The sequence below is a fragment of the Anolis sagrei genome, chromosome 5, assembly GCF_037176765.1.
Source record: "Anolis sagrei isolate rAnoSag1 chromosome 5, rAnoSag1.mat, whole genome shotgun sequence".
In the NCBI taxonomy this organism is placed as follows: Eukaryota; Metazoa; Chordata; class Lepidosauria; order Squamata; family Dactyloidae; genus Anolis; species Anolis sagrei.
In genome coordinates, this window is record NC_090025.1 from 103,880,305 (window position 1) to 103,893,650 (window position 13,346).

General features: G+C 40.2%; 1 protein-coding gene across 4 annotated transcripts in view; it reads right to left on the reverse strand.

Moving 5' to 3' along the window:
- TSPAN9 (tetraspanin 9) overlaps positions 1–13,346 on the reverse strand; it is a 186,981-nt gene that overhangs the window by 26,523 nt on the left and 147,112 nt on the right. For all 4 annotated transcript variants that reach the window (XM_060778078.2, XM_060778075.2, XM_060778076.2 and 1 more), the window contains 4 exons: positions 10,655–10,846; positions 7,392–7,466; positions 5,604–5,705; positions 3,320–3,457 (listed from right to left, as the gene is read on the reverse strand). In XM_060778078.2, the coding sequence (XP_060634061.2) occupies positions 3,320–3,457; positions 5,604–5,705; positions 7,392–7,466; positions 10,655–10,846 (507 nt within the window). The remainder of the gene's footprint in view (positions 1–3,319; positions 3,458–5,603; positions 5,706–7,391; positions 7,467–10,654; positions 10,847–13,346) is intronic.

Consider the following 13,346-nt stretch of genomic DNA (forward strand, 5'->3'; position numbering starts at 1 on the left):
TTACAAAGCTTTTGGTTTGCATTTCAAATCTTGAAATTAATTTATTGATAAGACTGTGAGTCTTAGTAAATTATTTTAGTTGTTTGGTCTTAACAAAATGTATAACTTAAATGACCTTATACAATCGTCATAGGGTTAGCAACCTTTACACACCTATACTCACACAAACATCTTAGTTTACGTTATGCTGCTTTCTGACTTCTTGCCGTACCACAGCCACTCTTTTTATGCAACACTATAAATCTGCAGCCATTTTTCTTCCTTCTATCCATATATTTATTTATGCACAAGTTTTCTTAAGTAAAGAAGTGTTAATGCGCTTTTCAAAGAAGAGTAAGTATTCTTCTTTTTCCATTAAACCCTGCATGGATGGCTGACCATGGGTCTTTACCTTCTGCCTTGCCAACTTGATTACTCTACTTGATAGATCTAGTACTATCCTCACATTACCCAGCAGTATTTCCCGTGACACTGGAAATTGCTGGAGAGTCTTGCTACAGACTGGAGACTCGGCCTCTATATTAGCAAAGCTGATATTGTCTCGAGTCACACTTGTTCTAATTCTTCTGACTACTTTGCTTCCACTCCTTGGGAAGGGACACTAAGGCCTTATAGCACTGGGACTACGGCACAACTGGCTGGGAGTCAGCTGCATTAAGATCACTACTGACTGAAAGGTCATGAGTTCGAAGCCAGCCCAGGTTGGGGTGAGCTTTTGACCAATTTGTGTAGCTTGCTGTCGACCTTTGTAGTCCGAAAGACAGTTGCATCTGTCAAGTAAGAAATGTAGGTACCACTTATGCGGGAAGTCTAATTTAACTAATTTATGAGGCCATAAAAATCTCCAGCAAGCATGCAAAGAATGAGGAAGTACTTCATCAGTGTCACAAATGGATGGTGAAGCAACAGCTCCCCTGGTGGCCAGAATACCCTCATGAAAAGCTGGAATGTTAAATAGCCTCTGAGTGTCTGTCTATATATGTTGTGTGTCTATGGCATTGAATGCTTGCCATGTATATGTACATTGTAATCTGCCCTGAGTCCCCTGTGGGGTGAGAAGGAACAGAATTTAAATACTGTAAATAAATAAATAAAATAATAAATATATCTCTGACTGTTTCCACACAGCTGCATAATCCAGATAAGAATGAGGATTAAAGAAATCCAATTCCACTCTGGAGAGTCTTCACACACATCCTGGGAACTGCAAAAAAAAAACCTCTTGTGATGTTGACAAAGTTCCCCCATGCTGAATGGATGCAACAAAATGACTTTTTTTTTCTTACCCCATTGAGAAAAATGTGCTGGACTACAGCAGCCCATCAAATGAGAATCAGCAATGGAACTCATCTTCCAACGCAAAAAACAGGGAGGGGGATTTCCCTGGGGGTGCGGGACAGGTTTTTTTTAACCTTCCTGAGAGTGCATTATCCCATTCATTTATCCAAAATTTCCAATGGCGTTGTTTACATGAGTGATATCCATGTCCCTCCCGGATTTCCACTCTCCAGCATCCGTACACTGATCAGCTGTAGCACATTTTATCACCGATTCTGGACTTTCCCCTGACTTCTTAAACATTAAGAGTGAAAAGAGGGGAGGGGGCAGGGGACAGTTCCACTTTGTCTCCTGTGCTATGCTAATAATATAATATAATATAATATAATATAATATAATGCAATATAATATATTGTATATACATATAATATTTATATTATAATGTAATACAATATAATACTACTAATATGATATTATAATTATATGTTTTATATTACATGTAATATTACTAATAATATTACAATATAATGGTATAGTACAATATAGTAATATATAATATTGATATTGTACTATGCTAATAATATAATGCATTGTGTGTGTGTGTGCGTATGTGTGTGTATATATATATATATCTTGTCAGCCGCTCTGAGTCCCCCTTCAGCGTGAGAAGGGCAGCATATAAATGTCGTAAATAAATAAATATGTAGAAGGAGCCTGCATTGCATTATGGTTGACTGCATTATGAAATTGCATTATATGCCAATGTAGATCGGGCCTTAGGTACAATTGCATTTTCTTCCCTAGCCATTTCACTGTTCCAGAAACCAATCAGTGCTTTGATGCAATTACCTGCCCAAGTTAGAGGAAATTCCTTATTGCAATCCATTGATCAATGTTCAAATCCAAAGAAATCTAAACACCAGTGAGTAATAGTGACTATGGGTCATTACAATGCAAGTGCTAGTCATCGTATTTTTACTAGCAGTTAAAACCAAGTCCAGAATGTGATTTGCCTATGAGTAGTGCCAGATACCTGCTGGAACAGAACCATGGTTGCCATATAAGGTATGAAGCCCTAAGCTTCATTGGCAACGTAGCCTAGGAATGGAAATTGAATTTCCCCTGCACAACAAACAAAGGAGATTCAAGTGGTATCTCCAAAACTGCGCTAGCTCCATCAGGAAGGCAAATTTTATGCAGCAGTGTGGGTAACACATCAATAGAATCCCTAGTCTATCTACTACAGATATCCACTTTCAGAGATACATGCTCAAGCCCAACAGGTTGTAGGACAGGTGAGGATGCAAGCATGGAATCTAGTACAACTCCACTACCTGACCTCCATATTTGACCTTCTTCTGCCAGACCCCTGCTGGACAAAAGTAGAAGAGATTTTGCCTCTTCCCTAAACTTCATCCAGGCAGATCTCTGTAACGCAGTCCAGGTCAGCAACCTAGTTCAGGTTTATATATCCTAAATGGCTGTTATACAAAGCACAAACATGGCATTCAAGAGCAAGACTTTCCATTTGGAGAGCCCATCTCCAATGCTAAGGGATATGGAACTTTTCCAACAGTCTGTCTCCTTACTCCATATTTCTATGTATCCTCCTTCTTCCCTCAGTGATTCCAACAGCAGCTTCATGTTTCTGCCCCACTTTTCCAAAACACAACTTGCCAACAGCAGGTATACATTATAGTGGCCCCGATTTAGAGATGAGTAAAATCAAGCTGTCTGTGCCTCCTTCTAACAGAGGCAAGCCCTTGAAGTATCTCTCTTGAATTGTTCCGCCCCACAGGGCAAATCTTTTGGTATGGCTCCATTTGGTAATTCCAAAAGGCTGGGCTTTCTTTGAAACAGAAAGTGATGGAGGCCCCTGGGGCCCTGCACTAGCCCACTGGAAGGTCCTGTTTCGTTACGTGTGTAATTAATAGCCATGCCAGCTAGTTACTTCTAAATAAACAGGAATATTTATGACATTAGATTTACTTCCTGGGTTAGATAAAAAGCAAACTCCAATTTACATATAAACTAGAATTACCGTTTTCCACACTAAACTTGTGTTGGTGGAATTCCGACCACAGTCTTGTGAATTTTCCATGCAGCATCTGTCAGGAACAATGTTTTCACCCAACACTGGGTACCAATCTCTGTAATCCGTAACCCCACAGCAGTGCATCTATAAAAAAGGGGGGGATGGGGCAGGGATGACAATGTCCTTTTTAAAAAACTGTATTTGAAAGCATACTTCAGAATTTTCCTGCTAACGTCTAAAATCTATCAAGATCACAACTACATTATAGACTTTTATGCCAATTTTTAAAATACTTCTTTTAAAGTACTTGTTTTAAAGAAACAAGCACCCCCCCCACACACACACACATCAAACTCAAAATTGTATATGCCACCACAATCAAATAAGTTCTTTTCCCATGACATATATAACATTGTCAAAAGTTTGTTTGTTTTAATTATTACAATACATTTTGCATATTCATACCAAAAGAAAATAGGCAGATTTTCAATTCATGTAAAAATTATATCCTTGGTAAAAATGTGCTAGGTAGATAATACACTGTTAGATAGAAATGCACAGTCTGCAACTCCATTGTGCATCACTGGTTGGAAAATACAGTTTTAATGGATATGTGGTCATACACATCCACTGAAGAGTTAAGTAGGTGGTGATGTGGAATTTTGAGGGGCAGGTTAAAATGGCTGAATCATAACCATGTGGCAGGCATCATGAGAATTGTATCATATCCTGTTGTCCCTGTTTAATGACGAGAAGCAATGGGTATAAATGTAGGTAGGGATAAGGGATGCTCAAGCTGCATCAACATTTTGAATTGGGTCCACAAAACTGTTTGGGAAGTGTGTTTGCTTCTAGTATATATAATGTGTTTGCTTCCAGTATATATTGATGTTTGGTGATATACTGTTTTTAATATGATTTATGTCTAATGTATGGTTTTACTATTGTAGTTGTAAGGCATTGAATTTTTGCAATTATCTATGTGTAAACCGCTTTGAGTTCCCCTAGGGGTGAGAAAAGCTATATATAAATACTGTAAATAAATAAATAATAGCAAACATGTCCTCTTGCCATGACCATCACTTCTTGCTGTACATCTGTCATGAGTATATACCGATAAGAGCTCAGGGGATCTTGATGTCTATATAGCTGTACTGATAAATGACTTTGCAATGTTTGGATTTATTTTTATAGCTTGCCCTGAGACAATCAGTCAGGTGTGCAGTGTATGGAAGATGTCATAGAGGAAAGAGAAAACTATAAATCAAGAGGGCAAACATTCAAGAAACGGCTCTTCAAAACCTTGGATAGTCAGGCTGTTGAGGCCCCATATGAGTGTGAAAACCTTAAATGTAGTGGAAGGATGGGAAATTCAGAATCAATCTCATGTGGGCTGCTTACACCTTGGGTTCGAGCTTCCTCTATTCCTGGTTTCCCAGTATGCTCAAAACCACCTCTCCTGGTAACTGTAGGCCCCTTTTAGGCCCCTTCTACACTGCCAAATAAAATCCAGATTATCTGCTTTGAACTGGATTACATGGCAGTGTTGTTGTTCATTCGTTCAGTCGTCTCCGACTCTTCGTGACCTCATGGACCAGCCCACGGCAGAGCTCCCTGTCGGCCGTCACCACCCCCAGCTCCTTCAAGGTCAGTCCAGTCACTTCAAGGATGCCATCCATCCATCTTGCCCTTGGTCGGCCCCTCTTCCTTTTTCCTTCCACTTTCCCCAGCATAATTGTCTTCTCCAGGCTTTCCTGTCTCCTCATGATGTGGCCAAAGTACTTCAACTTTGTCTCTAGTATCCTTCCCTCCAATGAGCAGTCGGGTTTTATTTCCTGGAGGATGGACTGGTTGGATCTTCTCGCAGTCCAAGGCACTCTCAGCACTTTCCTCCAACACCACAGCTCAAAAGCATCGATCTTCCTTCGCTCAGCCTTCCCTAAGGTCCAGTTCTCACATCCGTAGGTTACTACAGGGAATACCATGGCTTTGACATGGCAGTGTAGAATCATATAATCCAGTTCAAAGCAGGTAATGTGGATTATCTGCTGGATTATATGGCAATGTAGAAGGGGCCCTTGTTACTGAATAGGTTCATAGTGAGACTAGTACTCTCATCATTCCCCAGGCCTAAGGCTGTTCAATACTTCAAACTAAAACCTTGAATTCGACCTGAGAAACAACTGGCCATTAATGTGTATAACACCGACATCCCATAGGCAGGTAAACTATGGTAAGTGCATAAGTGGAGAGGGTGTTATTTTACAATGAAATATTCTACTGTATTTACCTCTGCTTGAATGATATTCCACGCATTCTTCAGCCCGACATTATTCTCTGTGTTGTAAAGCTTGAGACCTTCCTTTAAATCTTGCTTTGCATTTTCATTAACCTATGTTTTATAAGACAAGCATTAGCAACATCAGAATGATTTTGAGTTATTTAGATATGGGGCAGAATTTCTTCATTTTGCATCTCAAGATGATCTCAGGTTTGCAAACAGAGTCATATGAGATATGATGGCAATTCTGGATTACAAGATCATTTAAAATTGATAATTAATATGTGAAAAGAGCAATGTCAGTGAAAGGAGATCTAGAATGTTTTTGAAAAGCTATAGACCTGGGACTCCATCTACACGGCCATATAACACAGTTTCATAATGCAGTGCAACTGCATTGAACTGTGTTATATGAGTCTACAATGCCATATAATGCAATTCAATTATGAAACTGCAATAAATGACAATGTATATGGGGCCTGGGGCTTTGGTATTCTAAATTTACTTTAAAAGAGAAAGGAGATGTTGTTGTTGTTGCTTAAAAAACAACAGCCGGCCCTAGAGGCACCAAAGATCAATGTAATATTTGAAATGTTTCCATTCTGAAATAATGTTCTTAAGCTCACCTAGCAAACCCCAATGCTTTTGGCATCAATCTCTCTCAAAATCGTCCATCCTGACACATTCAGTTCATGTTTTTACCCTCAAGCATTAGAGAAATCTTAAGTGACCCTCATAAAATGGAACTTGCTATTTTGGTTTTGACATCTAATAAAAAATATTACAAGACTAGATCAAAAAAAAGTACTGAAGAATGACAGTCTGTATGGAGTCCTATATAGTGATAGTTATATTCACTTTGTTTTATTATACCCTTTGCTTTATTATACCTTTTCTGTCCACTTTTGGGCAAGATTTTCTGCCAAATAGACTTCAAATGGATCTGAAACACTGAATTTCTTACAGATTTCTAACTAACCTGTATTGAGATGGAATGGGTTTTCCAAATAGTAACTCTGAAACTTCACTCATTAGTATAAAAATATTCAAAAGTAGAGTGGCTTGTTTTTCCAAAAGTATTACACAGGGATTTGGCTGTATATTTTGCTCTAGGGCTGCATTTATAGAAGTTTTTAAAAGATGTTTTTGGAATCCGGGCCTGATAATGGCTCAAGCGGGGACCAACTAGCATCCTAATATAATGGGTGAAATCCAGAAAAATTGGGGATTTGGCAACCCTAGTACTGCAAAACATCATGCAGGGCCAATGACTTAGGAAAAGGTAAAGGTTTTCCATTGACATTAAATCCAGTCATGTCCAACTCTGGGGGTTGGTGCTCATCTCCATTTCTAAGTCGAAGAGCTGGCGTTGTCCGTAGACACCGCCAAGGTCATGTGGCTAGCATGACTGCATGGAGGGCCGTTACCTTCCCGCCGGAATGGTACCTATTGATCTATTCACACTTGCATGTTTTCGAACTGCTAGGTTGGCAGAAGCTGGGACTTAGTTCCCTGTTTTGTTGCACTTCTTAACTGTGTTGAATGTAATATTTCTATGTTGTATGACTATGTGTTAAATGTGTTATGTGTTAAATGTGTTATGTGTTAAATGTTTTGATACGGCCAATAGGCCAATCAATAAAATGTATCTATCTATGGAATCTTCTTCCATACCATTTGTACCTTAATGTGTGGTGGAGATACCTAATTGTTGTTTATTCTAGGGAATAAAAAGGGGAAAGTAGCTTTGCTTCTGTAAAGGGCTAAATAATTGGACGGAACTATACAAACACTTACCTTGTCCATATAAACAAAGAACAAAATTAGTAGTATCAGCTCAGCCAGGAGAATGATCAGCAAAACAATGAAAAACTGAAAAAAAGCATAAACAGAACAAAGAAGAACATTACAATTGGAGAAAGTGGGGGTTATTCAACAAAACTGAAGATGAAACCATGAGTTAATTTGTATGACAATTTTACCATATTTAAACATACATTGTAAGTTTATGTCTAGCAATAAACATTGTATCCCCATTTTCTTTTCTCCTCCAACATTTGTTGTATGTTGCTCAATTTTTTGTTATTTTGCTACCATGTGAAGTTCTGTTTGTTTTTAATCTTATCTTGAAAATGCAAAACATTTAACAAGAACCTGAGGCATGGAGTATGTATAGGAGAAGTGTTTGTTCAATGTCAATCTCAGTAGTTATTGAGTGGTTGCATGAATGCAATAATGTCTATTAAAAATATTAATGCAAATGGTGGAAATAAAGTTTGGAAGTTTACATCCCTCTAGGCAACAATGCACAAAAGTGTTTTTTGTGGAAAGCACCAGTTTTATTAGCATTTCCAGCCAGAATCATACAATCACTGAGTCTTAGAGTTGGAAGAGACCACAAGACCATCCAGTCCAACACCCTGCCATGCGGGAAAATACATTCAAAGCAATCTTGACAAATTTATTTATTTATTTACTATTTATTTCATATATTTATATCCCGCCCTTCTCCCCACAAGGGGGACTCAGCGCAACCTCACATGAGCATCAGAGAATGCTAACAGCATAAATACCATAAAAATTACAATTCACAATAAAATCATTTTAAAACATTGTACAACAACATCAGTAAAATTTAACAATAAATTAATAAATTAACGCGCCAGTAAAACCAAGCCGAGCCGGAAGAATCCAAGTCACAAAATGCAAATTTCCTTTTCCTATTGTCATTATCATCTAATCAAACGTCTGGCCACAGAGCCAGGTCTTCAGTTGTCTCCTAAAGAACAGGAGGGAGGTGGCCAACCGGATATCCTTAGGGAGAGAGGTCCACAGATGGGGGGGGGGCACTGCTGAGAAGGCCCTGTCTCTTGTTCCCACCAACGCATTTGCAAGAGTGGTGGAATTGAGAGCAGGGCCTCTCCTGACAATCTTAAGCTTCGTGATGGTTTCTAGCAGGAGATACGTTCGGACAGGTAATCTGGGCCAGAACCGTTCAGGACTTTAAAGGTTAAAACCAGCACTTTGAATTGTGCCCGGAAGCTAATCGGCAGCCAGTAGAGCTGGTGCAACAGAGGAGTGGTACACTCCCTGTATGCAGCTTCAGTTAACAACCTGGACGCTGACCGCTGGACCAATTGAAGCTTCCGAGAAGTTTTCAAAGGCAGCCCCATGCAGAGAGCGTTGCAGTAGTCTATTCGGGATGTAACCAGAGTGTGCACTACCGTGGCGAAGTCAGACTTCCCAAAGAACGAGCGCAGCTGGTGCACAAGCTTTAATTGTGCAAAAGCTCTCCCGGCCACCACCAAGACCTGGGGTTCCAGGCTCAGCGATGAGTCCAGAATTACTCCCAAACTGCAAACCTGTGTCTTCAGGGGGAGTGTAACCCCGTCCAACACAGGCTGTAACCCTATGCCCTGTTCGGCCTTTCGACTGACCAGGAGTTCCTAGAGTTTCAATCTTTTCACCCTCATCCAGGCTGACACAGCAGCCATCTAGACTCTGTTTCAAAATCTCCAGAGAAGGAGACTCCACCACACTCCAAGGCAGTGTGTTCCACTGCCAAAAAACTCTTACCACCAGGAAATTCATCTTAATGCTTAGAGAGAATCTCTTTTCCTGCAACTTGAATCCATTGCCCTGTGTCCTAGTCTCTAGAGCAGCAAAAAATCAGACTTGCTTCCTCCTAAAAGCCTTGAATTGATTCTGTAACTCCAAACTCATAGAATAATTCCTAATCTATATACTTTTATGTGTCACTTCACTCCAAGTGCCTACTTCCTGTGTTTGGGAAGTGACATTCTCCTCTGAGACAATCCCTTGTGTTTCGCTTCCAAGACAGTCTGCCTCCAAGAACACCTTGTTCCTTCTAATATGTCAGATTGTGAATACATGGAGCACAAGGCTTCCAAAAGGGCCAGCAACTGGCACTTTCTGTAAGTATAGCTAACAACATACTTGAGCAAGAATAGAAACACACTACAACTATTGCAGATAGCTACATGAACTCCTCACCATTCATTTTTAGTGGAATTAAGTTGGTAATTCAGTGGTTCTCAAAATTTTTCAGCTGTGGAGCAAAAGTTTCTCATGGAGTCCTAATAAATGTTTATACAGTATATGATATATATATATATACATACATACACACACACACACACATATACATATGTGTGCACGTGCACACACACATACATATACATAGATATATATGACAAGGGCAAACTTTCAAAGAACAATTTTAACCAACATAAACTTAACAGTATTTCAGTGGAAGACCCCAGGGGCCATCCAGTGCATCCTCCTTCTGATATGCAGTAAAAGCATAATCAAGGCACCCCTAACAGATGGCCATCCAGCCATAATAATAATAATAATAATAATAATAATAATAATAGAAAGCCCAGGGGCTACCTAGTTCAACTCCCTTCTGCCATGCAGAAAAAGCACAATCAATGCATCCTCTGAGCGGTGGAAAGAAAACAAGGTTTTGGAAACAAGGAGGTGAGGGAAAAAGGCTTTTGGTAGCAAGGGAGGTGGGAGGAAAATACTTTTGGTGGCAAGGGAGGTGGGGGAAGGGGAGGAGCAGGAAAGAAGATGGAAAGTTTGGAGGGAGAGGAGGAGGAAGGAGGAAACTGTGGAGCCCCTCAATATGATTCGCAAAGCCCCAAGGGCTCCATGGAACACACTTTGAGAACCACTGGTTTGCCCCTCCTGTCCTAAAGAGGATAGAAAACAGGCACATGGCACTTACCATAACATATGGTAAATATTCTAATTTCAGATTGTTCCTCAAAGTAAGAACAGTACAGGGCAATTTACTTTGCTATTAAGCTGCTATCCGTTATAGTGATTGTAATTCTGCCTTTGTCCTCACCCCTGCAAAGATGATTTCAGTCAGCAGATGAACTATCAAAAGGAAAGAGTCTGGATCATAGCGGACTCTTAAGTATACAATTTTAAGTCAGAGCTTAACTTCCGTCTAACCAGATAGGGAGATGTGGGAAAGATCAAGTTGCTAATTGGTAAAACAAGGAGCAAGACATTTACTTTCAACTTACACTAAGGAGAAGGCACTTATTTTCCTTGATAGCACCCAAGCACCCCAGGAAGCCGGTCACCATGATGACGGTCCCAATGGCAATGACTAGGTTGGCAGCTGACAGAGATGGGAAGCTGGGGGAAAACGTGGCAAAGTTTCCTTGTGACACTGACAGCCATATTCCAACTCCCAGGAGCCCACAGCCACATAACTGAAAAAAAGAAGAGAAGAGAGAAGGTTAAAATTTTAAGACACAGCAAGTGTTTTTAAAGTGGACATTTGGAGGGCTTCAGGATATGCATGTATGTTTGGCAAGTGCTTGTATATATTTCAAGTTATTGCTATCACATTACTGTGATATATACACAATACTTAGTTTGGGTAACAACAGTGAAGATCAATAACAAAATAAAAATAAAATAGTAATATTTCAAGACAATAAATAATACAACTGGAAAAACAGATGGCGGCATCTAATAAAACTAGGACATTAAATATCTATCTATCTATCTATCTATCTATCTATCTATGTATATAATAAAAGTCAGTGTTTGTATGCGGAGGGAGGGAGGGCGGTGTATGTGGCAGTTTTCTGATTGGCTGCCACTTTTGCAGGCCACTGCAAACTGCATGGGTGATGGACCTGGACCAAACTAGGCACACATAACCCCCATGAACCCCTTTATGTCCTGCTGCGGTTTGGGGGAAGGTAGAGCACAGATAATGGGATTTGCAGCACTTTCAATCGCTCCAGCTCCCACAGACCATAGCCATATCCATCAATGATGGAACTGGGCCAAATTTGGCACACAGACATGCTGGTGTGGTTTGGGGGAGGACGTGCCATGGATGATGGGGCTTGCAATACCATTGAGACTAGCATGAATGATGGACCTGGACCAAACATAATCCTCATGAACCCCTTCATGCCCTGGTGAAGTTTGGGGGAGGATGGATCACAGATGATGGGATTTGCAGTACTTTCACCCGACTCACTTCCCACGGAACATTGGGACCCCCACAAATCACAGAAAAGGACAAAACTTGGCACACAGAGCCCCCATGACCCACTCTACACCCTGGTGCACTTTGGAGGAGGATGGACCATGGAGAATGGGATATGCAGTACCTCCACTTACTTCCAAAGACCACGGTGACACTCACCAATGACTGATCAAGACCAAACTTAGCACACAGAGCCCCCATGACCCACTCTCCATCCTGATGGGGTTTGGAGAAAAATGGACCATGGACAATGAGATTTACATATGGGAGTTGTAGTTCACCTGCACACACTGACGAAACTTGACGCATAGACAAACAATACTCTTCTGAAATAACCCGGGCACTGCTGGGTCCCCAAGCTAGTAACTTATAAAGCCAATGGCCATGCAAGCTTATACTGTACAGCAAAATATTGTTTAATGTGGTTCCAGGAAAGTTTTCAGGGAAGGACATTCCACAGTTTAAATGAGACCGAGGAGAACATCCTTTCATCACTAACGCTTTGAATATTGACCTGAAAATAAATTAGTAGCTAGTGCAGACCTTTCACGTCTGATGTCTTGTGAATAAGTGCCCACTAGCATTTTCACTTCTGCAATCCAAAACAGTGGCAATTTCCAAGGATTTCTTTGAAGGGCAGAGTACACTGCAGTAATCCAAACATGTTGTTGGGAATGCGTATGCTGCTATTTGTCAAGCAAACATTCTTCAGACTCTTGCTGTAAACAGAAGCTCATGTCATTATGTGCAAGTGATGGAAGAGGGATGCAGTCTCCAAAAGCACCCATCAAGTATAATGTGCTTGTCTTTACAGTGCTAAAAGGCTCTCTCCTTTGGTTTGTTTTCTTTTGTTATCTAAGCTGGTAAAAGCTAGTTCCAGAAGAACTGGAACTAGCTTTTGCCAGCTTAGATAATTGCTGACATTCTGAACTATCCGGTATTAAATATATTTGTGTTCTATAGATTTTGAAGAAAAACAACCCTTTACTTTTAAAATTAAAAGTAAAAAAAGGAAGATTAAAGACTACAAGTGTTTAAAAATAAATGTACAGCTCGTTGATATAATACATCTTCGTTTTTCTGAAAACTCTCTGAAGAAAAACATTTAAATTCAATTGAGGTGCATGTTTATTTTGATGTATTTTACACAAATCTGAATGGATTCAGCTACATATTCTGATACTACCTCTAATAGAATGCCAGGAAAAAGTTCATTCAGCACTCAGTATCAGCTGTATAGTATTCACAGAATCATAGAATCATAGAATCCTAGAGTTGGAAGACACCTCATGGGCCATCCAGTCCAATCCCCTGCCAAGAAGCAGGAGAATTGCATTCAAAGCACCCCCGACAGATGTCTATCCAGCCTCTGTTTAAAAGCTTCCAAAGAAAGAGCCTCCACCACACTCCGGGGCAGAGAGTTCCACTGCTGAACGGCTCTCACAGTCAGGAAGTTCTTCTTAATGTTCAGATGGAATCTCGTTTTGATATCACTTCAAAACTAGGTTATAATTTTCTAAATCCTGATGAAGTAGTGTGAAGGTGGATAAATATGCCAAAAATAAATAGTCAAGAAGTTCCAATGAGCAGTCAGGCTTTATTTCCTGAAGTATGGACTGGTTGGATCTTCTCGCGGTCCAAGGCACTCTCAGAACTTTCCTCCAGCACCACAGTTCAAAAGCATCTATCTTCCTTCGCTCAACCTT